Source organism: Amblyomma maculatum, chromosome 2 (assembly GCF_055883805.1).
Source record: "Amblyomma maculatum isolate TAMU_Amacu chromosome 2, ASM5588380v1, whole genome shotgun sequence".
Taxonomy (NCBI): domain Eukaryota; kingdom Metazoa; phylum Arthropoda; class Arachnida; order Ixodida; family Ixodidae; genus Amblyomma; species Amblyomma maculatum.
Genome location: NC_139345.1, coordinates 68,606,053 through 68,632,262, shown reverse-complemented (window position 1 = coordinate 68,632,262; position 26,210 = coordinate 68,606,053). Strand labels below are relative to the sequence as shown.

Here is a 26,210-nt window from a genome sequence, read left to right as displayed (position 1 = left end):
AAGCCGAGTGCCCTAACTACTGCCCTGCTGCGGCGGGATACCAGCACGCTTTTGTTCAACACGGAGCTTTGGAAGGGTGTAAGTCCAGAAGAGAGGTGCTCACCTTAAGGAGGGAGAAGCCAAAAGGAAAGTTGTTGGCGAGGTAGCAGACATCCCCAGCATGGGGGAAGCGGACAGTGAAACTCAGAGTAAAGAGGGGTCCCTTGTCAGGACGCCAATGCAGGTTGCGCCGATAGCTGATGCCGCAACCCGCACGGTACCAACCACGGCCACTGGACGATGCTTCTTGGACAGAAAACAGCAAAGGGCACTGGCCTGCACCAGCAGAGTTGCCACGTCAGATTTACCATGGCAACAGATGCTCCATCACGCAACACAGCTTTGAATGTGAAGGTTTGATGCGTGGAGTACCTTTCACTCTCACTGCCAACATTTCCTCCTTTCAACTGTGTGTCAAAAACTGAACTGAAATTTGAGTGCACACTTACTTTGAATTTTAAGCTGCAAAAGGCCAAGCTGCCTTCAAAGCAGTGCTAGAGTAGCAAGTATGACTCACATGGCAAAACAGCCAATTTGTGGTGCTGCTTTTGGTAACGTAAACAAAGGATGTGAAGCCACTCTGATTTGATTTATTCAAAAGTACTTAAAGCCAGGCCCCAGCATAGGCTTCTGTCAAGTGGCAAGTGACACCACTCTTTAAGGAGACTAGTAGTAGTTGCAGTAAGCAACTATGCAGCATTAACTGCCACAGTACAGAGCTGAACTCCATGTCGTTTGCAGGGGTGCAATGGCAGTGGAGAGTGCAGAGAAACGGGCACCATGGTTAGATCTGTCACTAATAGCGCAGGTCAGCTATTCTAAATGTGCAGCATGCTTACCTGCAAAAGGCAAGAATGCTACAACCAAAAAAGAATTGCAGCCGATTTAGATAACTTGGCCAAAAATGAAGTATGCATGTAAGCACACCACATTTAATTTCGCTTTCGATTTGAGGATATGGTTTCAAGGTCAGGTTTCAGGCAAATATCGGCGAAATCGGTAAATGGAGACTTCAGTGGTAGCGCACTATACAATTTCGGGACCCCTTGACGCACCTCAAGAGGGTAGTGTGATAGCAGTGTGTCTGGATTCATTACGCATAGATGGAAGTTGATGAAGACAACGACATGAAATACACAGCGCGAGACAGTGACAGTTCAACATGTGGGCCGATTGGGTGCGGTGATAGCTTTGAGGTTCTGTACTCTCTTCTCACTAGAATTCCTAGGCTCAAATATATGTATATATATTTTTTGAAAGGTGGAGGTCAAGGTTTCCAACACACCACTTGCTTTTCAATTTACCTCGTGAAGCAGTGGTTTCTCATTAAAAGAAACATTTCACATCACATGAAACATTACCCAATTATTAAGGATTAAGGATGTGCAGCACAATAGCATGGACTTGAACATTAACAAAATCCTACCTTCTTTGTACAGGCTTCCACTACGGTCAAAATTAATTATGTTGAACGTGTAGTCCATGTCGTTGCGCATGCCTGACACTTCGAAGTAGAACCATCGGTGGTGGAGGGTTGTGTTGATGTCAGGGCTCATCAGCAAGTTGTACTCGTTAGGCCCAATCTGGAAGTAAATTTCCTTGGGCTCATGTCAAGGCATATGAGGAGCTTTGGATGGTGTGCCCTTTCACAACATTAAGTAAGCACGTAGTCTTCACCATGGCCAAAAGTCTTCAGGCCACACGGCTGACGTTAGGACCTTCTTGTAGAGCCCTTACTGAATGCTCCATAGAGATGAGAACGAGCATTTTTGTAACTCTGCACAGATCTACAGCTTTAAAGGTGACAGTCTCCTCATTACACATGGCTGAAAAGCAAGCTATTCTGCTTGAAGACTTGTGACTCAGGGTATATGTAGCACATAGATTTAAGAAATCATCATCTCTCCCTTTGACCCTTTGCAACCCAAAGGAGCATTATTATCTCTTTTAGCAACAAAATCTGTAGAAACTAGGTAGCAGTCATGAACTGTAGCAATGCGCTAACGGTTTTGAAATTAAAACGAGTGGTACAGTAGTTATCTTGGCCTTAAGAGACCATTAGAAAATGTTTGAATTCATTGAAAGTTTGAACTGTTGAATGTACTTGCAAGAACTGCCAAAGACCATTTGCATCATAGTAATTTTATCCAATGAACGCCTGAATGTTGGTTGGCTGCATTTGAAATGAAGCCCAAGTGAGAACCACAGTGAAGTTCTTTCCTTCGCATACACTGTCAGGAACAATGAAAACTGCTCCAAAATCGTAAAGGCCTTCGATATCGTTCCAGTAGTGCGATGCAGGGAAGCATCGCGGTAAATCGTGCAGTGCAGTGAAAATGCACGTGACCATCGCGCAGCATGTAGACGCACGTGAGGGATATATGGGTAGGCTTTAGGACAGAGTGACACCACCCCAAAATAAAAGTAGATGAGCAGTGTCCGAAGCAGTGCACGCACCTGATTGCAGTTGCAGCATAGCGAGAAGGAAAGCAAGACCAAAACTATGTGACTGTTAAATGCAGTTCAGGAGTTAAGGTTTGGAGAGGCTTATTTCGATGATTGCTGCCAACGCAGATCTTACCTCAACGCGATCCCTAGTCCGAATAACATCAAAGCGAGCGTGCCCGTGTCCGAATTAAAGAGCGTCTGACTTACCTGGGCATCACCCGGTACCTCCCTGAAGTATTCCCGTATTTCTCGCACAGCTGATGAACCAACACCCTTCCATGGTAAAAACTAAGTTCTTGCCAATATACAACCCCGTAAAATTGACGCATGCTACTAAAATTTTATAAATATTATAGCAAAGGAAAATGCCATCACTGAGCAAATAAACACAGCATCTAATAATGGCCTGACATTTTCTATGTACCAAGTGCCCAGTCTGCATGATATTGCATAGTGAATTCTCAACCACTGCACGTGCTAAGTTGCAATAATTTCAGAGTCCTACCAGATGCAAATTTGCCCAACAAAAAATACATAAACTCATTACATTTTTGCATATGTACAAGGGGGGTAAAAAGAAGAAAATACATATTGGTGGGCAATGAAAATATGAACTTTCTTTTTCTCCCCGAGTGCTACACTGAGTTTTCCGCTTTAATTTTCTAACTTCTTGGATACAGCATCATTTCCAAACTATGCCGCATTATTACTCGCAATCGTTCAAAAGCAAAAATATTTTGCAGTCCATTAAAAATATTCACCACATACTCCACATGGCCTACCAACCTGAATAGCCTTACGAAGATTTCCGCCCTCAAACCGAGACTCAAAGCAGAGTCGGTCGCAAACTGTTCCTTGGCAAGACTGCAGCACATCATTGTTGGCCAGGGGCTTTGATGGAAGCAGGCCATTTTGGACAAGGCTGTCATAGTCGTACACAACGGGAAAACTGCTAGAGTCCTTGACATTCTCCAGGCGTATCCGCACTTCTTCCAGTATCTTGTTTCTGTACAGTGCAACCGAAAAAGAAGGCAAAACAGAAACAAAAAGCGGTTTATGAAAAATAAGCTTAAGCTCTCGAGTACCAAATAAACTGCTCTTAGGGTAGCTTAGCCCACAGGATAATGTATTTACGTCACTGCACTATAAAAAAGCTGATGAAGATTCCACTTCTTGTTCTTGGTGCAACAGCTACAAGCAACAGCACTAAGTTCTCCTGGCAGAGACAAACAATAATGTCAATGCTCAAACCATGTTTTGCAAATGTTTTTCTGTGACTCCTCCTTTCACAATATTACTACCCATGTCATTGGCCACTTTATTTATGGATTTAATTTTATTAGAACTCAGGGGATAACAGCCTGCAGCCATATTTTCAGTTCAAAACGAAGTACTAAAGGAAAGATTAAAAAAAAAAAACTTTTCATGACTAAGGACATTTCTAGTCTTCAGCATTTTTTTAAGGAGCCTCTCTACAGCCAGCATGTGTTACTTGGGACAACTTCATTTAAAACTTTTTCTTTATTTATGCGATTCTTTATGGGTTAATCTGCTATGCGCACGATGTGCAATTTTCCTTCTTACGTACCTGGCAGCTGAATTTCGGCACGAGTGGAAACGCTCCAGGGGTTCGCCATGCAAGTGACCCACAGTTTCGGGGAAGGCCAGCTTCACCAAAGGCACGAGGCCTTGGGTGTTTTGAGCCACCTTCTCGTAGACATCCCTGCAACAGCCGAGAATGACATAGCACATGGAGCACAGGTGACTGCACTAGAAAAACCATTGTCATCATTTCACAGATATCATGCATCCTTACCATCATCTACAAGTCCAGATGATGACGTTATTAACAACGGCTTCATTTTTTAAATGTAACAATTAAACTGAATTCATTGCATGCGCTTGGATGTTCCGGAATGAGCACTAGAACTTCACAGCACATCTTGTACATTCATTTTAGTTAAAGTGCGCATTCAATGACTATCTCGTCAAAGTTATAGTTGCACAGTGCTTTAGTATCTTTTATTAATAAAACCTTTTTGCATGTTCTGCACAGCTCGTGAAGCTAGTTAATCTAGCTTGTATGAATAACAATGAACTTTGTCCTAAAAGTAAATATGCCATATAACATTAGGCTTGTAAGAACATGAAGTTAGTGTATTCTTCTTAAGGTACCTCTATCTAAAGGCGATCACAGTGCCCTCAAATGTTGCCAATTATATTCTGAAAGGTTGTGCTTGTTTATCCTGTCACTCTGGGATGATTCTCTAAGAAAACCTTTTTCACTTCCAGCAGTCAATTTTATTTTTCTGGAGGTGGCAGATGCTCTCCCTGAGAAGGTAATTCTAACTGAAGATTTTTCACAAATTTCACCAAGAAGCTCAAAAGACCTTAAATGTACACGTGCAACAAGATTGACCTGCTAGACTTTTTTTTTTTTTTTAGTTTTAGTTTTTGTTCTCCCAATTTCTTTGTGATAATTTTATTTGAAGAAAGGAAAATCTAGAAAACTTGGCTTGGATCAGCAGTTCAACAGTCGACATAAAATGGGCCTACAGCCATTGACTGATTTACACTTAATACCATGTAACAAACCTTCACGAAGCAAATTCCTTGATATTATTAGTTTCCCAATTCCCCAATGCTGCCTTCTTTTGAAGCATATGTATTTGCGAACTTCGTGTAACAAACATGTTGAGGTGGTTGACCTCTGTATAATGAGCTCACTGCACCAACATTCAATTAACTAGTGCTGCATTATTTGAAGCTTGGGCTAACTACTCAAAAATTTTGTGATGATGAAGTAGAGAAGTAGTAGAAAGCCATAAAAGAAATGTCTATGATTGCGAAAAGGAGTGCCATTGAAACAATCTACTGCTTCACACTCCAGTAATATCAGTGTTTCTCTGTGGCAAGAATAGCAGTCCCTGCAGTGTTCACGTTTGCAATGCCAACCAAAACACCTCATGTGCATGGACATAGCATAGAAGACTTGGGACGAGCAGTGCACACCCATAATTACCACTCAGTTGCTCACATGGTTTAGACATGGACAGACGATGTGAACTAAGAGCGAAGAAGAACAAAGAATTCTGGTGAAGCAAGGCAGAGTCCAACAGCCAGGCAAGGTGAGAAGAGAGGACATGCAGGAAAAGGCAGCTGCTTCAAACTCTCTAGCGTACCTTGTTCTCATCAGTTCTCACGCATTAACATCGTATGAGCCACAGCAAAGGTTGAAGCTGCTGCCCCAGTCGTGCTATCAGTGCAATCGAGAAATGTGTTTCCATGTTTACTACATCAAATACTGGGGGGTTTACTGTGAACATTTGTGAGGCGATTTCACCTAAATTAATTTGTCATTTTGGTTTTCATTATCTATGTGCTGTCCTTTTGAGTCTTCAGGAGAAAACCTGCATGTAATTAAAAATTGCTGAACTACTTAGTTTAGGTTTATCTAGGCTTAACTGCACTTTCCAGGAAATAATTTCTGAGACTTATAAAGCAATGCAGTGCCCCACATTGTACAGTGAGATGGTCAAAGTAATACATTATTCAGTACCTGAGCTCCACCCATTTTTTTTTTTTTTAACACTGGAAAAGGACTTCTGAAGTTCAGCGCCTATGTCTTACTGAGGCATCAGTCCATAACCGCTGTTCATTGCAAAACATGCTTCTCATGTTTGGCAAAAATTAGTGACGAGTGCGTTTTAGGTGCTATAGGCTTAAAATCTTGAGAAAGAATTTAGGCCAAAAGGTGAATGTGGTTATGCTAGTGTAACTTTGATCAGCTAAGACTCAAATCTCTCACTGTAAATTTTCTCAACGTGCCATACCACGGAAGTCTCAAGTGCAACACGCGTGGTTCATGTGCCAACTGCTTCAAATTTCTGTCCCCATGTGCATTGCAACAGTCTTTCCCAATGCCTGCCGCAATCCTTGCACCATCCTGTTATCCTTCTGGAAATTGCAACGCACACTAGCAACACCCTGTGGCACTGGCTACAAACAGGCTTGGTGACGTGGCAGCCACCTCCGTTCCTAACATGCAAGCACACCATATAAAGGACTGGCTTGATTTCATGAAGCAAATTTCCATAAAAATTTCAAAACAATAAAAATAAATACAAAAAAAAAAACTCAAAACATTTGGAATAATGCTACAGTACAGTTCCAAATGTGCGTCATCACGTCTTCCTCTGTCGTGTCCATCTTGTTTTGCGCTAACCTGTTTTTGATCGAGAATGCACCAACTACAGCCAAGCAACAAGTTTTACTTCAGAAAATTTGAAACGTCCCATTTATACGAACAGTGTTGACACAGCGGGACATTGATTACGCAAATCTGAGGTCAGACGAAAACTTGAATGCGATGCACAATATATATGCAGAAATACGCAGACTATAAAATCTCAAGCGTTACATCTCCAGACATACACAAAAACATGGTACAGAGAGCTATAAAAATGATTTTTATATGTAATACAGTCCAGCCCACTTATAACAGCAGCAGATATAACGAACGCTCGCTTAGTACGAACGAGGGCGGTGCTACCGTCAAAATATATATTGGGGCAATGGCACAGTGTCTCACATAGAACAAACTGTTGTGGCCTCAACACTCAGTTAGAGCGAACGCAAAGCTGTCGGGACCCCATAGTTGACCGAGCCGGCGGTGTTTGGCGCAGTTTCGCTCGACTGCGAACCCGCGCCAGGCGAATTTCGCGCACTTTGTGTTCCCCTGATACGACGCGAACACAGAGCACACAAAGCGTCCCCCGGCGCTCCTTTGCGGGTAAAATAAAGTAAAAAAAGAAAAAGCGTGCATTGAAAAATGAAAACGAAAAAAAGCGCGCGCGGTGACGTAAGAGAAAGTGGCGCCATCCGCGTTGCTGTGATGCGGGCCAATCCGGAAAGTCAGGCGCCTGATCTACCGGCTAAAACCGGTTCTCCATTTGTTGCTCCGTTGCCACCCTGCACTGAGAGCATTGCGCCGTCGATTCTTTCTGTGCGATGGCACTGCGTTGACATCGTTGCCGCATCCGTGCCTTTCCCAGATCGGGGAGTTAAAGGCTGCCTCAACGCGAGAGCCCAAGGGCTTGACTTGCCCCTGGTGCGATGGAGGACTGTACGCTGACCTCTTCAGGTGCTAAAAGGAAAGCTGTCGACATCGCAACGAAGATGGCCATTGTTAATGAACTTGCTCAAGGTGCAAAAAACTGCGAACTGGTCAAGAAGTACGGACTGTCGAAATCGACCATTTCAACCATTGCTAAGGGCAAGGAAAGGATTCTTGGTGCTACCGTCAATGCCGACCCGACGACTAGAAAGCGCCTTCGGAAGGCGACCTACGCGGACATTGAGGACGCACTGCTGAAGTGGTTCGCTGACGCCCGGTCTCGCAATGTTCCGATCAGTGGACCGCTGATGCTCTCCAAGGCTAAAGACTTCACCTTCCTTTTGGACTTTGCTGCTCTACCACCGGTTGCTGTGAACGCTTCAACCGCGATCGGTTACATCGCGTCGCTTAAGGAACTCGTGTGCAGCAGAGGCCTTGGCGATGAACATATTACCGCGCTGGAAAAATTTGAAACGGCAGTGATGCGATCAGCTTTGAAGAAGCAGACATGCATCACGGACTTTTTTCAAAAATAAAGTTAACTTTTGTCTCGCTTGCTCTTTTTGCCCGTATTGTAGGTGGTCCACTTACTACGAACTTTGGATACAACGAACAAATGCTGCGTGACGATCAAGTTCATTATAAGTGGGCTGGATTGTACATATATTATGGTGAGGCTGCCCAAAAGTAATAAAGAATAATATGCCTCTGCCCGTGCCATTGGATATATGCAATACAGCATGTCAGACATGCCTAAGCTACAGCAGTTCTTTGCAGTACAGTTTATTTTCTTTCCAACCTAGATGAAAACTCATTATTGACAGCTGTATTCAAAATGTGCAACAATGAAATGTGATATTTCAGCTGGTCATGACTGCAAGGCCAGTGGTCCAAATTAACATGTTGTTCTAATCAAGAGGTACACAGACGCCTAATGTTAAGCCAAGCAAACAAAAAAAGTAATAATTCTTACTTTAACCTTGTTATAGGGTTTCCATCTTCTGTGCTCGCAGGCAATGGCATCTCTCCTGTAGTGGCAGAACCAATGTCCTGAAATGACGACTTGCACTGTCAAAGCATTCTGAGCAAAAGCTAGGAAACCGAACCAAAAGAAAGGCGTCAAAGACAAACAAAAATGCCGCTCACCATCATTCCTTCAAGCTGGTTTAATTCTGGAAAGAATCTTGAGTATGCTTCCAAGTCCACCTCCAAATTGAATTTTTCAGGAAATGGTTCGCACCTCGCAGCATCAGGCTGCAAGTAAATACTATGTGAAATACAAAAATTACCACAGCCTCCCCCCTTGCACTCTGAATATGTTACCCAAGACATCACGTAAAATATTTATTTATGGTGATTATGGGTAATTATTTATAGTGCTGCTTATTGGCAGTGAATCAACCACAGGCCAGATGGTTGCCCCTTGAGCAATGAATTCATGAACAAATGAATGCGTGAGTAGGTGTAGGCAAAAAAAAATGAACACATGTAGGAAGGAAGAAGCAAACAAAATTGATAACTTCACACGTGAAATCTGGATCATTCTCCTAGGTGGACTGAGGGACACTTACGGGGTCGTCTAGCTCAGCCTCGTGCTCCGATGAAGTGGCCGACTGGGAAGATAAAAGCTCGTCATGATCACTCGCAGCATGGGAAGTCTGTGCCTCACCAGGCACTGCATCAATGTAAAGAAAAAAAAAAAAAGACATTGCATTCAAACAAAAGCACTGAAATTGGCTTTCTTTTTCCAGGTGATTATAAGCACTCGAATCAAAGAAAAATGATTGGAAGTGGTGCAAAAGAAAAGAATGACCATGATAAGATAGCCGACGTGGATGAAGCCCATAGCTGGCCTCTGATCTATCAGTGCAAGTTCTTACTTTCTTGACTGTCAGCATGATTAAGGTCCCCAATTTTTTTGCGAGAAAATTTCGAATTCCACGAACTGAGAACAAAAGCTCTGCAACATTCCACGGAAGGCCTCCCCTGCATTAACATGCGGCCTTTCAGGCAGAAGCGGCTGTACACTTTGCCTCATTTGGCCCAAGCCATTGAGAAGTTGGTTTTAGTGAAAAAGCTCTACTTCAAAATTTCAAAACCCGATCACATATTTGGTGTGATGCCTGACCTTGAGGGTATCCCTGGTTCTAGTGAAAAAGCGCTACTTCAAAATTTCAGAACCCGATCACATATTTTGTGATGCCTGACCTTGAGGGTATCCCTAATTTTAGTGAAAAAGTGCTACTTCAAAATTTCGAAACCCGATCACATATTTTGAGTGATGCCTGACCTTAAGGGTATCCCTGGCAAAACTTAGCAGAGCATCGGTCTATCCATAGCCAAGTCATATATAGCATAGTATACGCTCTGCCCACAAAGGGTCATATGGGTGGACAGTGTCCACCATATTGAATAGCTATGACCTTTGACCTCTGGGCTGACCTTTGCTCTACGATTGTGGGTGCCTGTCGCTGGATGTTGCTTGAAATCGAATATTACTAGTGTGCAACATTAACTGTGTTGGATGGTTCTTCCAATCGCTGATACTACTGTACCTGGTGCAAAATCATCCCTGCCCAGAGGCCAGTGCAGTGGTCCCTGGGCTCTGGCGATGGGAAGTGGCCATGGCGGCAGGCACCTATGCACCACCTGACACGCTCCCCTTGTGAGACGGTCACCCTGCTCACCTGGACCCAAGGCTGAGGCCCAACGCCATAGCAACTGCGGCACCTCATGCTTCCTCAGTTCACGTCGGCCAACCTCTGCACATTGGTGAGAGGCAACGTAAATGCCGCAACGCTAAGCTCTTCAAAATGCGATCAGACACTGGATCCACACCATTTCACTGGAATGTGCTTGCTTAGATATCCATCAGGCTGCAGAGTTTGGTGCTCTCCCCATTTTATGCATGATAGTACCTCTGGTATTCCAAAGTTGCAGTCACATGTGCTCACAACTGAATACCGCATTTAATCAAATGCAATCCAACCTCAACTGTAATATGGAGGTCTACTTTGTGAGCAAGAAACAGAGGGAAAAGTACACAAATGAAACACGAGGAACAAGGCCTCGGTACACGAATAATGACCAAAAGTACCTCAGGAAATGGGTTTTCTATGGCTTATCTTCAGTGAGAGGCTGCATTTAGGTTTTAACACACTACGGCAATTGCTACCATCATTATAGTGAGACGATTTTGTGTGATCTTCTTTTTAAAGAGAGCCCCGGAAAAATAGACAGATAAGACAGATATGAAGAAAAACATGGTTTACTAGCTGCCACAGCATCAACCATGTGCTTTAGATGCCTCCTCATTGAAATTAAACTTCTCCCAGTCCCTCAACAGTGTGACGAGCCATTATTCCAGAAAATGTTGATGATTGTCCTACGCAGCATAATATTAATGAGACTTCATGTTTGATGGTGCCAAAAAATATGGCTGCCTTAGTTCAATATTTGCGGCTCTGAGCTTTCGTTGGCTAACCAATACAGCTTTCAAACTTCTTTTGTTTCGTTCTTCATTTCCCAAAGCTGGGGGTCGAGTTACACGACCATATCAACTATAAAATGCGAATAAATATAAAACAATGTGCTTTGTCGGCGCATAATGGTTGGTTGGTCTATGAGGTTTAACGTTCCAAAGCAAATAAGGCTATGAGGGACGCTGTAGTGGCAAGCTTCGAATAATTCTAATTACTTCTGGTTCTTCATTGTAAAGGTAAGAAGGACAGCATGATGCGATACACATACTGTGCCTGGCAATGTTGATTAGGCAATCCAAGTCAGCCCGCATCATGCGATAAAGGAGTCGCTCTTTGCGGTTGAGGCCAGCATCACCCTGCAGGGTGCCAGCATTGCATGACTCTATCACGGCCAGCAGATGCTTCAGGTGGCCTCGCTGAACCAGCTCCAGCACGTTGCGCTCTGCACAGAGAATGGCACCCACCACTGAGCGTCTGTCACTTCAAAGCAAGCAAATTTGAAAAGTCGCAACAAGACTGAAAAACTGCCCGCCCGCACCAACAAAATAGCCCCTTCAGAAGCCGTGCCCACATTTGTATGTGTGACCTGAAAACTACAAATTTTGCCTCTATGAATGGCACATTTTCCACAAATTCCGATGCAAATAATACACTAGCGTCCGAACAACTTCGCCCAAACAATTTTGTGCAGAGAGGTATATTACGTCAGGCATTCAAAATGAACGCAGGAAAGCGTTTAGTTTAATGTGTTGTGTTGTGTTGTGTTGGGTTTAGTGGCGCATAAGCAACTTAGGCTATCATGCGCCAATTTCATGGTTAAGGGTGTTGTATTTATGTAATTTAATCTTACATTCTGTTTAGGACGTTTGCTTCTATTAAAAACCTGAAAACACAGGGCAAATCAACAAGCGCATTTTCACCTAAAAGCAAAGCTGGATGAAGAGGAATGTGTTGTTTGTAAAACTGTGTAAAATGTTTTTTCCTCAGTTGTTCAAGTTGTCTGCATGAGATTAAAATGTGGATGACTGTTAGCTCGTGTCCGCATGAATCACACAGGGGCTTATCCTGTTTAGTTAAAATGAAACTATGTGTTAAATGTGTGTGTCCTATGCGAAGACGGCATAGAGCCACTTCTTTGGAACGTTCAAGATGGGTGCTCGATTTCCACTCTTCTATTACAGGCTTTATGAGGTGTAGCTTGTTATTTGTTTCAGTGTTCCAAGTGGACTGCCATTTTTGTATCAGTCTACTCTGTACCAATTTCATGCAGTCTTGAGATGGTATCTGCACTTGTTTTATTTTCTTGTCTCGAGCTTTGGCAGCGCACATATCTGCTTTTTCATTACCTCGGATTCCTACATGACTGGGTACCCAGCAAATTTTTATGCTTCGTCCTTCATCTGTAAGTGTTGCTATGCTGTGTATGATGTTTCCAAGTATTGGTATAACTGCATTTCTTGTGTGAAGGGCTGTGACTACACTTAGGGAATCTGTGTAAATAATACTTCTCCTGAGGTTTCCTTTCATTATTTTCTCTATGGCAACAGAGACAGCATAGCATTCAGCAGTAAAGATGGACGCGCACTGTGGAAGTCTCATTATTTCCTCCCATTCGCCTTGAACAACTGCGCTTCCGACATAATGATCTGTTTTCGAGCCATCCGTGTAAAAGTCTGTGAAGTTACTGTATTTTTCTTTCAGCTGAAGGAATTCTTGTATGAAGTGCTCTTGTGGGGTTATTGTTTTTTGGAACTGTGTAAGAGAGAGGTCGCAAACTTCAGGGACCAGGTACCAAGGAGGCAGAGGGTTAGGTCTTTTGGCAATGCTAGGTAAACAATCCGGTAGCTCAACCTCTTGACACATTTGCTCAAATCTTAGGAGCAGTGGTCTCACTGCATTGGGTTTGTTGGTGAATAGTGTTCTAGAAGGGCATTTAGTTACTAGAGAATAGCAGATATGCTTTGGCAGAGATCTGATTTTAAATATATAGGCACATGTAAGTGAAGTTCTTCTGATTTCAAGAGGAGGTTCATTTGTTTCCACAAGCAGACTGGATATAGGAGAAGTTCGGTATGCTCCACATGAGAGTCGAAGTCCTGTGTTATGTACCGGGTCTAGTTTTTTTAAATATGATGGTCTAGCTGACCCATACACTATGCAGCCATAGTCTAAGGTGGAGCGTACGACAGATCTGTAAATGTGTTTAAGGCATGTCCTGTCAGCGCCCCAGTGTTTACGGGAAAGAACTTTTAGTATGTTTAGAGATTTGGAAGCCTTTTTCTTCAGGACATTTATATGAGGAAGAAAGGTGAGTTTTTTGTCAAAAGTTACGCCTAGAAATTTGTGTTCGTTTTTCACCGGTAATTTCGTTTTGTTCAGGTGTAGTGTAGGATCTGTTTGTAAGCCTCGTTTGAGAGAGAATAGGAGAGCCACTGTTTTTTGAGGAGAAAACTGAAATCCGTTTGTGTCTGCCCATGCTGCTAGTTTATTTATGGTCAACTGCACCTGTCTCTCACATGTAGATACGTTAGAGGATGTGTATGCAATCTGTAGATCGTCAACATAAGCTGAATACATTACGGATTTCGGGATAACTGTGCTTATGGAATTCATTTTTACTATAAAGAGAGTTGTGCTTAAGACGCATCCCTGTGGTACGCCATTCTCCTGTACAAAGTTCTTTGAAAAAGTTGAGCCCAAACGCACACGGAATGAGCGATTTGACAAGAAGTCCTTTAGACAGTTTAACATCCTACCACGTATGCCTAAATATGCTAGGTCACGGAGGATGCCAAACCTCCATGTAGTATCATACGCCTTTTCCATATCAAAGAAGACGGCAAGGCAGTGCTGTTTGTGAATAAATGCTTCACGAACAGTGTTTTCAAGGCGGACTAGATGGTCCGTGGTAGAACATGCTGTTTTGAACCCACATTGGTGTATGTCTAGAAGTTCTTGGGAATGAAGGACAAAGGCTAATCTGGTATTAAGAACACTTTCAAAAGACTTTGCTAGGCAACTTGTGAGAGCTATGGGTCTATAACTGCTGGGGGCCGTTGGTGGCTTTCCTGGTTTCAGGAAAGGCACAATAATAGCTTTTTTCCAGGCCTCAGGAATACTCCCGGATACCCATACTTTGTTGAAAAATTTCAGAAGTGCTTCTAATGCAGGTGTAGAAAGATGTGCTAGCATCTGATAGTGAATTTGATCTGGGCCAGGTGCAGTCTTCTTGCCGGCAGATAGAACAGTGTTTATTTCTTGTAGTGTTATTAACTTGTTATATGTTTCATTCGTACTTCCACTTGTTGGCAGTTTTTGTTTTTCGGCCTTGTTTTTGTATGTTATAAAAGATTTTGGGTAGTGTAGTGAGCTTGAAATTGCAGAAAAATGATCGCCTAGAATATCTGCCTGTTCCTGTAAGTTTGTTTGGGTGCCAGGAGATGTTAGAAAGGGGACTGTGTACGGGGAGAAGTTGCCATCCAGTTTGTGAACAAGCTCCCACATTTTTTTTGATGTGATTGAGCTATTTATTGATGATATGTATTTTTGCCAAGAAGCCTTCTCAGCGTTTCGGCGGATGTACCGTGCCCTAGCTTTCGCCTGTTTGAATTTTACGAGGTTTTCGTTTGTAGGGTACCTGCGAAAGGTTCCCCAAGCTTTGTTTTGTTTCTTCTTTGCATCTCTGCACTCCTGAGAATACCAGACTTTGCGATTTTTCAGTACCACTCCTGAAGACTGTGGTATAGCTACAAGTGCTGCGTCAATGATGCAGGCCGTAAATTTTTCATTTATCTCGTCAACACTGAGTTTTTCGGAAAAGACCTTTTCCAGGCTGGCTTCAGACTGGAATAGAGCCCAGTTCGCAAGGTGCAGCTTCCACCGCTTGGGTTTGTTTAGAGTGATGGAGGGTGAGGGTGTTAGGCTGATAATGACAGGCAAATGATCACTTCCTAGAGGATTGTCAAAGACGTCCCATTTAAAATCAGTAAAAATTGATGGGGAGCTAAATGATAAATCTAAAATGCTCATTTTCCCCGTGCTTGGGGAGCAGTATGTATGCTTTCCTGTATTTAGCAGGCAGACATCATTGTATAATATAAAATCCTCTAATATACGACCTCTAGTGTCTGTCTGATCGCTTCTCCAAAAAGTGGAGTGCGCATTAAAATCTCCAACAACCAGATATGGTTCTGGCAGTTGTTCTAAAAGCTCTTCCAGATCATGAAGGGTTACAGTTAGGTGCGGTTGGAGATACAGTGAGCATATAGTTATTGTTTTATAATGAATGATAGAGACAGCAACAGCTTCGAACTTGGTTTTGAGGCTAATTTCACGTGTTGCTACTCCATTCTGCACTACAATAGCGACACCTCCAGATAACCTATTTGCTTCTTTTCGGTCGCAGCGAAAAACGTTGTGTCCTTTTAAAATGTTTTGGTGTGGTCCTAAGTTAGTTTCCTGTAGGCAAAGGGCTACAGGAGAAAATGAATGTAAAATGTCTTTTATATCGTTGTAGTTGTTTATGAGACCTCGGCAGTTCCAGTGTATGAGGAACGCCATTTTTTTTTTTTTTTTGAATGTACCTGAATTTAGGTTTCAGGTTTTTCTGGTCCTGTTATACGAGGTTTTTCTCTCCGTATTCTTTCTAGAGAGTTATGCCGCCGCTGCAGCGTGGACGAGGAAGGGGTTGTGTCCATTGCCTCAGGGGCTTTGGACGTTTGGGGAGAGTTAGGAGTGTTGGTTGCAGGCTTCCCTTCTGGGGGAGAAGCCTTTTGGGCTGTTGGCTCTGGGGCCAGTGTGCCCTGTTTCTGCGATGGCAGGGCAGCTTTCGCTGCTTCTGCCTGGGGCAAGGATGGCCCTGCCTGAGGCTTACCCTCGGCGGAGACCAAATCCTGTTGTGGTGTGCTGCCCCCATGCTCCACCACATTGGAATAGTTCGGTTTGGCTGTGAACAAAAAAGTGCCCTGTTTAACAAGATATCGCTGTCGTGCCTCTTTAAACGTTATGTTTTCCTTGACTTTTATGGTAATGATGTCCTTCTCCTTCTTCCAAGAAGGACATGACCGTGAGTACGCGGCGTGTTCACCTGCACAGTTTGCGCAGTGTGGCGCAGCTTCACACTCGTCAGATTTGTGTTCATTTGAGGCACATTTTGCACATGTTTGTCGGCCACGGCAGCTCTGGGAGCCATGACCGAATCTTTGGCAGTTGAAACAACGTCTAGGGTTTGGAATGTAGGGCCGGATGTCTACTTTGATGTAACCGACTTCAATGGATTCAGGGAGTTTGCTGGAGTTGAAAGTCAGAACTATGTGCTTTGTTGGTATTTCTTGGTTGTTCTTCCGGATTTTGATCCTGTGTACACCGATCACATTTTGCTCAGAAAGACCTTCAAGAAGTTCTTCTTCGGTGAGTGACAGGAAGTCATTCTCTGATATCACGCCTTGGACTGTGTTCAAGGATCTGTGAGCACTGACCGTTATTGGGATATCCCCAAATGTTGTAAGTTGCTGAAGGTTGCTGTACTGGAGTTTGCTTTGCAGCTCAAGCAGGAGATCCCCGCTAGCCAGTTTACTAACTTTGTATCCTGGGCCTAGTATGGTTGTGAGAGACCTAGATACTGCAAAGGGGGATATTAGCCGAGCTTGTTTGGCAGGGCTTTCACTGTGGATCACATGATATTTAGGGAAAGTGTCATGCTTTGCTGAAAAGAACTGGGCTGATACATCGGTCCGCCTTTTCTTGGAAAGGCGATCAGTTTGTTTGGAGGAAGAAGCCATAAATAATGTATGATGTTCGGCCGCGGCGCCAGCCACCCACCATGGAGCCCAACGAGGGGACGGGGCAGGAATTGGCAGGCAAGTCCTGTCCACGTCAGCTGTACACCGTAACTATAACCTAATATGGCGTAACTCAGGGTAGTCAGCCACACAAGGTTAACCCTCGCCACCTGGAAGTAAGGAAAAACCGGAAGAGAGTAGAGGACAGGAGAGTTGTAGGGTAGAAGATAGGAACGTGAAAGATGAAGGGGAGGATAGGAAAAGGCGACTGCCGATTTCCCCCGGGTGGGTCAGCCCGAAGGTGCCGTCTGTGGGAAGCGTGGGCCAAAGTGGTGTGTTGCCTCCGCCGAGGGGCCTTAAAGGTCCAAACACTCGGCATCGGCTCAACCACCAGGATCCCCTTTTCCCCAGACACGGCGATGCCACGCACGGCTAAGCGTGGGTGCTCGGGGTCCGTGGTGTCGCACAGTACACGCAAACATCTGCTTTAGCAGATGCCCCCTGCGGGGGCGTTTAGTTTAATGGATGGCTCCGTGCTTTATGGCAGTTCCAGTATATGGCTTCGATAAGTGTCAATTGCTGTGTTTTTTTTTTTTTTGCGAGCACAAATGCCTTAAAGTGCTCAATGTGTGCTAATTTATTTACATAACAATTTACTGTGACAACGTAAGTCAAAAGCCCAAGTGGGACCTTGGATATAGTGTGCCATCATGATAAATATATATGACAATACAACAGAATTTGTATCATTAATCAGTAGGGGAAGGTTGGATTTTTTTTTTACACAATCCTAGAATGCTCCTAATAAAGATACCAAATTTTGAAAATTTTACCAAGATGAATTTTAATTTCCACCTAGAGAAATTAAGCAGATGGCTGCTGCCACTCAAAATGACAAGCAGAGTTGACAATGTTGGGTTCCGAATGAGCGTAGCTAATGAAGTAGCACAAATTATACATGTTATCTACACCCTTAACACAAACATGCACGCACACACACACTTCAGATATTATTGATAAGATCTGGTAATGACCAGGAATTAAATTCGGACCTTTAAACCTCTACTGCCCTCAATTTAACATAGAACATGAGCAAAATTACACTTTCTTTCATGCCTCACTCCTCCTTGTCACGCATACTCACTAGAGCAAGTGGCCAGAGACAAGCACTCCAAGGTCAGTGCAGTCTGGAGGCAGACAGTGCTGTTGCTTTCCAGCAAGTAGAACAAGTCTGTCAGCAAGCCCTCGTTGCCCAACAGGGTGGCATTCTGCTCTGTGGGACCACAGTGAGGAGGAGGAAGGAGTTACACAACAGAGACTTCGCCTCAACACACTCTGTAAGTGTTAGTTTTGTTACGGTTTAACACTCCAATGCAAAAATGCAAGTGGCAAACAACATAAAAATGGCACTTACAATCCACTGGAAATGTGTGTGTTTCCTACTGTCTGCAAAGCCAGGGTAGAACGAGAGAGAGAAGACGACTACAACGTTTGAAAGAGCACTGAACAAGGGTAGAGAGGGATCCTCAGTTCGCAAGCTAAGACAGCATTTCGACAAGCGGGCTTGTTGAAACGTTGGCCCAGATGAAGACAAGGCCACTTGTCGAAACGTTGGCTTGGCTTGCGAACTGAAGCTCCCCCTCTACCCTTGTTCAGTACTCTTTCTACTGTCTGAAAGCCACTTAAAAGTCATGGGTAAAAAGAGAAACGACCGATACCCATATCATGAATGCTAGTTGCACCATTCTATGCAGTGCGTTTCTTTGAGCCCTTAAATCACATAACTCGTATGATGAGGCATAAGAAAGCCATCCCTTTTTTAGTAATGTCTTGTAACATGAGTTTGAGGAAAAAGAAAAGAATTTGCCACATAGCAGTAAAACGTCTTGTTGGTCAGGTCACTACAAAGATATATATTCGCTTTTTTACAAGTATATAACACAGCACTCTGCAACTAAAATTATTTCACAGTCATCAAACTCTTCTGATGTGGTGTTCATCTGTACATTAAGATAAAGGCAGCGGCAAATGAAGAGCTGGACATCACGCATTACATCGGCAACATCGCGGGTTCTCAGCTTATCAGCCTCGAAAACACTTCACAGTTTCCAAGGTGTGCTGAAATGCCATATGTCCTGGCTTCCATTGCTTCCTGCCAGACAGGCATGCAGAAAAAGGTTTGAAGAGACAACTAACATTAAGAAATGCCCAAATTATATAAACATTTAGACCTACTACTTAGCATTACTACTTACCTATAGAGCAATGTGATTGCACCAGCTCTTAAGGATGCTTAAGTGTAACCTAATTTTGTGCAGTACACAGTGAAGTACAGTGCCATAAACAAGTACAGGTAACTGGGCCAGAAATAAAGCTACTATACAAGGAAAGGTGGTGGTTCAGATACACGTGGGTTCGGGTATACTCAAGAAACCCCAAAAATCGCTCTAAGAAAATCAACTCGAGATTCCCTGAGTTACATCAAAGCAATGCAACATGCAGCAAATTTGTGTGCTCACCTCACCAAAGAGGAGTACTGGCACCACGCGGTAAATGGTATGTATGGGGCAATGTGTGGAAAGGTGTGAGGTCTCATTGTGCCTGTAATATCAGTAATTGTCAAGCAGGAGCAAGACTAGACTGACTGAGGCTTTTTCTTACTAATGGTATAGGAAAACATTTGCAAATAATACACACTGGCCCTTGTAACCACTTAGTAAGTGACAAGGAACATAAAAGTTCTACATTTTTCTTTTAACACGCGAGCAAATGCACAAGCTCAAAAAATACAAAGGCCTGCAATACATGAGGATGCCTGTACTCACATAAAAACAAAAACATGCACAGGCTGCAGGTGGTCAAGAATCTGCCGTTGTACTCAACTGTTACCAAGGAGCCTCTTCAGCAGTAGCAAGATGGCAACCTTAACCTTGATTTTGACTTTGAACTTTCGAAGTTCTTCCAAGGGAACCTTGTAAGCACCCATTGCACGAGCTCTCAAGCAGAACTTTTGGTCTGGAAAAAAAAGAAATGCCAACTTTCAGGCCATTAACAGAGAAGTGAAAAAGGCAGTGAAAGGTGAGCACACTTGTGGCAGTGACAGCAGCTACAGGCATGTGAAACCTATGCGACACTTTCTAGTTTTGCACTTCTTGCACTTAGAGCTTGCATTACAATTACAGCAATTTTATTTCAAACACCTGTATTGCATTATATTTGTGGTCGTGTAGTGTTAGTTCAAATAAGGTGGCAAAGAAGTCCAGACTTTCATTATGCCGTTATAAACACAGCAGAACCTCGTTGATACACTCCCGGTTTGTACGATTTCCTGTTTCATACGCTCAAAATCACGGGCAACAAAAACCACCCATAGAGTTACACTTTTTTCCCAGTTATATGCTCGCAGATAACATGATTTTCTGCTTATTATGTTCACAATATCGGCAAATTGTGGTTGTATGATACATCTGGTAAACCATCAGACACGTGCTAACGTACGAAATCGCCGAATCTGGGGGAGTCTGTTTACATGTTCCAAGACGCACTCACGGGACGCTCACATGTGGTTCAAGGTTCACACAGCTGCCACCCAGGTGGGAATTCACGGCGCAATAAGTCAGCCGCCAGCAGGGGCATACGAATGAACCATTGGTAACTATAACTATGTGCTTACATAAGAGTGGGCCGGGTTTGGTGAACGCAGCATGAAGAACAAAAACGTGACTGTCAGCTATTGCGATGGCTTCTAATAAGGAACCCAAGCTCAAGTTTCGGCACACGACACCAGCACCGTGCCTCCCCTGGTAGTGAGCTGTCAAGACTACTGGGGAGAAGCGCGGCGGGCACTGCTGGCCAGATGGCAGCCTTAGCGGCAGTAGCAAGCGCACATACGTGCCCTTCAGTTCGAGTGGGGAGTAGAAGAGCGGCACCGGGTGTGCACGCTCTCTCAGTGAATACCTTTGTACCTTTGTAACCTACTGAATCAAAGATAAAAAGATTTGATTCAGTAGGTTTTCGTTCAAAAATGCTGGTCTTCTTGCCTGTCATGAAGAATGAGATGAGAGGTGAAAGGCTAATGGTTCATTCAAGAAGTAAAAGCTGCTCATATATTTAAATTAAAAATTAAGTGTTGCTCACTGGAAATCATTTCTCAAAAGTTCAGAATTGACACGTTGATATTACCGAAGCACTACATTATACAGCATAATGCTTTTCCATTTGCAGACAAACAGATCCAAACATCGGCTATTGTCTCACTGGGGCATGAGTTTATTTTGTAATAATTTACACGAAGGCCAACGCAGCTTCACTTTGAAGTGAGCGTATGTTCCAGCTTTGCAAGGGCATCTTCTATCTCGAAAGGAAAGCTCTCACTTTTCATGGGATGATCAAGCCTGCTATAAATAAACAAATTTAAGTTAGCATTGACTTTTAACATTGTCCTAAAGGTACTATTAGCTTCCCAAACTTTCCTCAGCAAATGCCAACCTGGTTAGCATCCCTGTCCAAAAAAAAAACAATGAAGCCCTAAAGCTTGCTTTAAAGTTTCTTAAAGGGACACTAAAGAGAGAAATGAAGTGGGTTTGCATTGATAGAATGCCAGTTCCTGATTACAAAAAGACCACTCTTACTGAAAACAGAGCTGTTATAAGGTAGTAAAGAAGAATAACAGAAATACAGGTATCGCCACCACAGCCAAACGGCCGAGGCTCGCAGCTACAAATCACGTGACGCGCTAGGGATCCCGGAGGCTGACAAATGCGAATTACGTTGAATGTTTGAATGCGGTAGTACGTTTTTCCTCAAACATGGTAAGACACTTTAATCATACGTAAACGACGGCGAAAAGACAACGTAAACGTTGCAAGGCAAATACAAAAATATACTTGGAGGCGCCACAGGCGCCCACTTCAGTTTTGGTTATGTTTCGGCTCAGGCATTTCGTGCGCACTCGGATAGTTTGTTTGAACCTGCAGCGCCTGAATTACGAGCTTGGAGCAGCAGATGCGCCTTGCTGGTTCCCATTTGAGCATTCGGAGGCACGAGCGAGCGAAATCCGCTACCGCCGACACACTCCTTCGTTCACACTTCTGCGCCAACATATCGCCGCCGTTGCCGCTTCGACTGCGACCGGACCGCTTGACTGCAGCTACGTACGCCACGAAAAGCATACATATGCTAAGTACCGAAGGAAAAACGCAGTATCATTCAATTGTTCACTAAATCATGGCACATCTGACCAACATATACTGCGTCAACAAGACCTTCAACGTGCTATTTGCAGGCGTCGTAAACAAAAGCGGCATACTTGCCGCTCATACAAAGGAGAGCGTCGATATATTGCGCTCGTCGCCCGGCGAAAAAAAGGGCCTCGGGTAAAAAGTAAAAACTAAAAATAACGAAGCACCAGAAATACATTACAAAAGGTTAAAAAAAAAAAAAAACAACGCCAGAAGCGGTGAGAGTCGAACTCGCTATTGCTTGCTCCGTAACGTTCGGCGCTAACCGCTCGGCTACGCCGGAACAAGAGCGTGGGATATATGTCTAGTTTTTATGTCATGGCCCCATTTACAATAAAGTTTTCTGCTGCCGGTCTAAAAATTACAACTTCTTGATCATCGGCGCATGCTGCCTGCTCTCACGTCTTGCAACTAATGTTCTGGATGCCTATGCGCACTATATTGTGCACTGGATCCATTTTAACATGTGGACTTTCACAGCGCTGGCAAATGTAGTAGCGCCGGCACTTCGGTCATGTTCTGCTACCGTGGACGTAATTTTCGCTGAACACGGAGCTGTAGCACAAACCTTGAAGGAAAAAAGTGCGACGAAGCTTCAAAACTGACAAGCGCAGCAGCGAGGACACTATTTTGCTGGTAACTAAATCTTATTTGTATGTAAACATGTCAGGAAGTGTTGCGATGACCGAGGGCTCGGTTTGTTTATACACAGTGCAAGAAGGAGCGCAAAAGCTTGAGAAACATGTAAAGTATTGTGCATTACAAGCCCTCTATGTTTTTTTTTTCTTCCTTTATGGGCCCATCGCTCGGTAAATTACTCTCTTCATCGTTTTATTTATTTCGGCTGAGGCCGTCATTGCGAGTACGCTGTTGCCAAGTTGGCCCTTGAGGGATGCGACGCCGCGGGCCGCGCGGGCTCGCTAGCTATCACGGAGTCTCCGCTTACGTCATAGTGTGCGTCACTCAACTCCAACTACGTAGTTGGAGGCCACAGTTTGAATTCGACCGGCGGGAACAAGAAAAAACCTCAACTTCTTATCGCAATATCTCAGCAATTATTCGATTTTTTGCTGCCGGATATGCGGCGACAGTGTCACCAAATGTAGTTTATTAGATTTTCATACCATCTTTGGCTGTCTATAGTGTCCCTTTAACATTGTTTCACATGCATTTGCACTCTAGTTATATTTACGCGTGTACTGGTTTGGCCCCACCGGCATTGAACAGCCAGATGTGTGCACGTAAACCATATTCTCGCAAAACTGAAGTCCGAACATGGCGTGAGAATTGAAATAGATGAGTCCAGTTTTTTTAGAGCTAGCTTCACAGCCGAGCTTTTAGTCTAGCTTAGCTTTACAGAGCTTAAAAGTTCTGCTGCCTCATGAACAATTCAGTAGGGGATATTTCAATAGATGGAGAACGCCTGTCTCTTGCCTAGGCTTTTCAGTCAAGAGTCAAAGGCTTATATGCTCAATTTTGTCTGATATCAAATACACTTTGGAAGTCAGGAAGAGTAAGGTCATAGTGCAAGGAAGGCTCTAGGCATTAGCAAAGAAAATTACACTTTCTGACTTAACAGACTCAAAGGACAGTAATGACAGCAGTCTTACAAGTTTTCAGTGCCAATTTTCAATGGCACAATTTGCCAAGCAACACTGATGTTTGGACTATGAGGGAATGTCTACGGGCGATAAAGTTATTTGTGATGCCACCATTGTGAGCGAACGGTTTGTGAAAGAGAGTAGCTAGCAGAACACATCAGCAAGCCATCCATTTTAGTATTCACACAGGCTTGAAATACTGCAACAAGCACAGAAAAACCGTGCCACTCTATAAGCAGACAAGTTATACTACCTTGCTCGGTCATTCTTCCAGAGTTACCACTTCAAGCACAGCAGTTCCTTCCTTACAGCTGGTCTTCACTCACATCACATGTATAAATATACTACAGCATTGGGAGTACTCTAAACAATTCAACACTGATCTACCGCCCGCAGACCTCAACTCTAATAAAACCTTGCGTAACAACTGCCTGTCATAAAAATTTTAAAGTTTGCTTTGAACTAAGCTAAGTACATTTAGAATATTATTGCTGTCACATAAAGCACTCTAAAAGCTGCATGACTGCATTCCTACTGCAAAAAGTCATGAAATTAGCATACAAAAGAATGAATATCTAATTTTACAAAATTATGCCATGCTGGCAATCGAATCGCAAAAATTCACACCTCAGCGACAGCAATGAAGAGTTAACAAATTACCTTCTTCCCTCTCATTCTGTCTTGTTCCAACACTTTACTTGGCCTTTATGCCGTCGCTGTTACCCGGACAAGTGACAAGAAGACAACCAATGAAACATGACAACAAGTGACACCACGATCAATTTTCACTTCAGTGCCTTACCCTGAGCAGCTAAACGAGACAAGAGGTTGCAGAGAGCTACAAGGAACACTGGCTCAGAGAGGCCCATGTCACGGTGGCGCAGCAGTATGGCTAGCAGCACCTGGGTCGCAGATTTCTCAACCAAGAGGCGAGTCCGGCCTGACCACAGCAAAGAAAAAGCACACAAACACATGCAGAAGTGGAGCCATCAAAAATAAAGCAAGACCAAAAAGAAAGAAAGAAAAGAGGAAACAAGAACAACAAGACAGTTTCCCTTCTCAATTTTAGCTGCATAATGCAACCAAAGGGCATTATTTACCGTGTTTCAAACGGGAAAATGCCTGCCATAATGTTATTCGCTTCCCAAACAGTACCTTGCAAAGAAAGAGGAGGTCCTCTCAACAAGAAACACTGCAATGTGCAATTTCAGCTAAATGTTTTCATCACATCTGCATTAGGATGAAAATGCAGTCCCTTCATAATGCCCTTATTCGTCAGCAACTTTAATAAAAATATAACTAATGCTATAACATTTATGCAAACATTTGTTAGTGCTTTTGAAAGTCAACTGGCTGCATGAATACTTATCAGTGCATAAAAAAAAAAAAAAGAAAAAGAAAAAGAAAAAAAAAAGACATAAAAAAGAGGAGATTCAATTCAGTCCTTATTATGTAAGCATCATGACCAGAAGATGCAAATGAAAGTAACACAAGAACACGGAACAGAAAAGAAATGACGGCCACTGTGATCCTTGACCACACTGTCAATGAAGCGTCGATGAACAGCAACTTTTCTTTCCGTTCTTAGAAGATAATCTTTCTATCCTTTTTTCGCTCTCTGCGTGATGCCACAAGGTAGTGGGCTTGCAGTAAAGCTACCTAATTAAATCAGGCCAAGTGCAATGAGATCAACTTAATCAGCAATGTTCTTGAATGAAACGAAATACATTAAAGACTTCTCACAAACCAGAATGCATTGACACTTGTAGCAATCTTTTAATAATTTATTGTCAAAACATATTTTACATTTTAACACTTTCGATTCAAAATTAGTAATGTAGAAGTTTCTTGATGCCCAGAAGAATATTTTGCTATGATCACAGCAACAGACGTGGCATCCACCAGTATCAAATGCACTCTTTTTGAAGACACAAGGTTATCGTGTACTGAGCCAGAATAAAAGAACTATATTTATGAAAATATTCTTAAACGAAATGTTGAGTGCAATTTAAAATGTCATTATTCTCAACTTGGCAAGCATATTCTCCCAACAAAGGTATTAATGCCTGGCTTTAAAAATAAAACGAAAAAAAAAAAAAACTGCTCCCCAGCCTGGACAGGCTGTGTACCAGGCTTAAAATGAACATAATAAAAAAACACTAACCTTTCTGCTCACTCACTATTTCTTTGAGGGCCATGACAACATCTCGAACCACAGCAGAATTTTTAGGTTGCTGAAAAATAAACAAAACCGGGGCAAACATCGCTCTAGTTTTACTGCTAAGAAAAGTAACCTTATGCATGCTCACAAAGCATAACCATCGGCAATCAATGGGCGGCATGGACAATGTACAAGTCAGAACTTTAAGAAACATAGTCGATACTAGATGCATTGAAACTGCGCATATAGAATTATTGCTTATATCAAATAGTCAATAAATTTCTTTAAAAATCTGATGGAAAAGTATAGCGCTACTGAAATGTTTGTTGCCTCTGTGCAAATG

At 43.1% G+C, this 26,210-nt stretch overlaps 1 protein-coding gene across 2 annotated transcripts in view; it reads right to left on the bottom strand.

Annotated features, from left to right (window-relative positions):
- LOC146198921 (cytosolic carboxypeptidase 1-like) overlaps positions 1 to 26,210 on the bottom strand; it is a 63,171-nt gene that overhangs the window by 23,273 nt on the left and 13,688 nt on the right. Inside the window, exons 5-17 of one of the 2 annotated variants that reach the window (XM_084594403.1) lie at positions 25,871 to 25,940; positions 24,509 to 24,646; positions 19,749 to 19,880; positions 18,010 to 18,138; positions 11,354 to 11,527; positions 10,159 to 10,365; positions 9,175 to 9,278; positions 8,750 to 8,857; positions 8,577 to 8,653; positions 4,076 to 4,210; positions 3,274 to 3,493; positions 1,466 to 1,622; positions 104 to 315 (exon numbers count right to left, since the gene is read on the bottom strand). In XM_084594403.1, coding sequence (XP_084450529.1) covers positions 104 to 315; positions 1,466 to 1,622; positions 3,274 to 3,493; positions 4,076 to 4,210; positions 8,577 to 8,653; positions 8,750 to 8,857; positions 9,175 to 9,278; positions 10,159 to 10,365; positions 11,354 to 11,527; positions 18,010 to 18,138; positions 19,749 to 19,880; positions 24,509 to 24,646; positions 25,871 to 25,940 — 1,863 coding nt within the window. The remainder of the gene's footprint in view (positions 1 to 103; positions 316 to 1,465; positions 1,623 to 3,273; positions 3,494 to 4,075; positions 4,211 to 8,576; positions 8,654 to 8,749; positions 8,858 to 9,174; positions 9,279 to 10,158; positions 10,366 to 11,353; positions 11,528 to 18,009; positions 18,139 to 19,748; positions 19,881 to 24,508; positions 24,647 to 25,870; positions 25,941 to 26,210) is intronic. The other variant, XM_084594404.1, reaches the window with a different exon arrangement.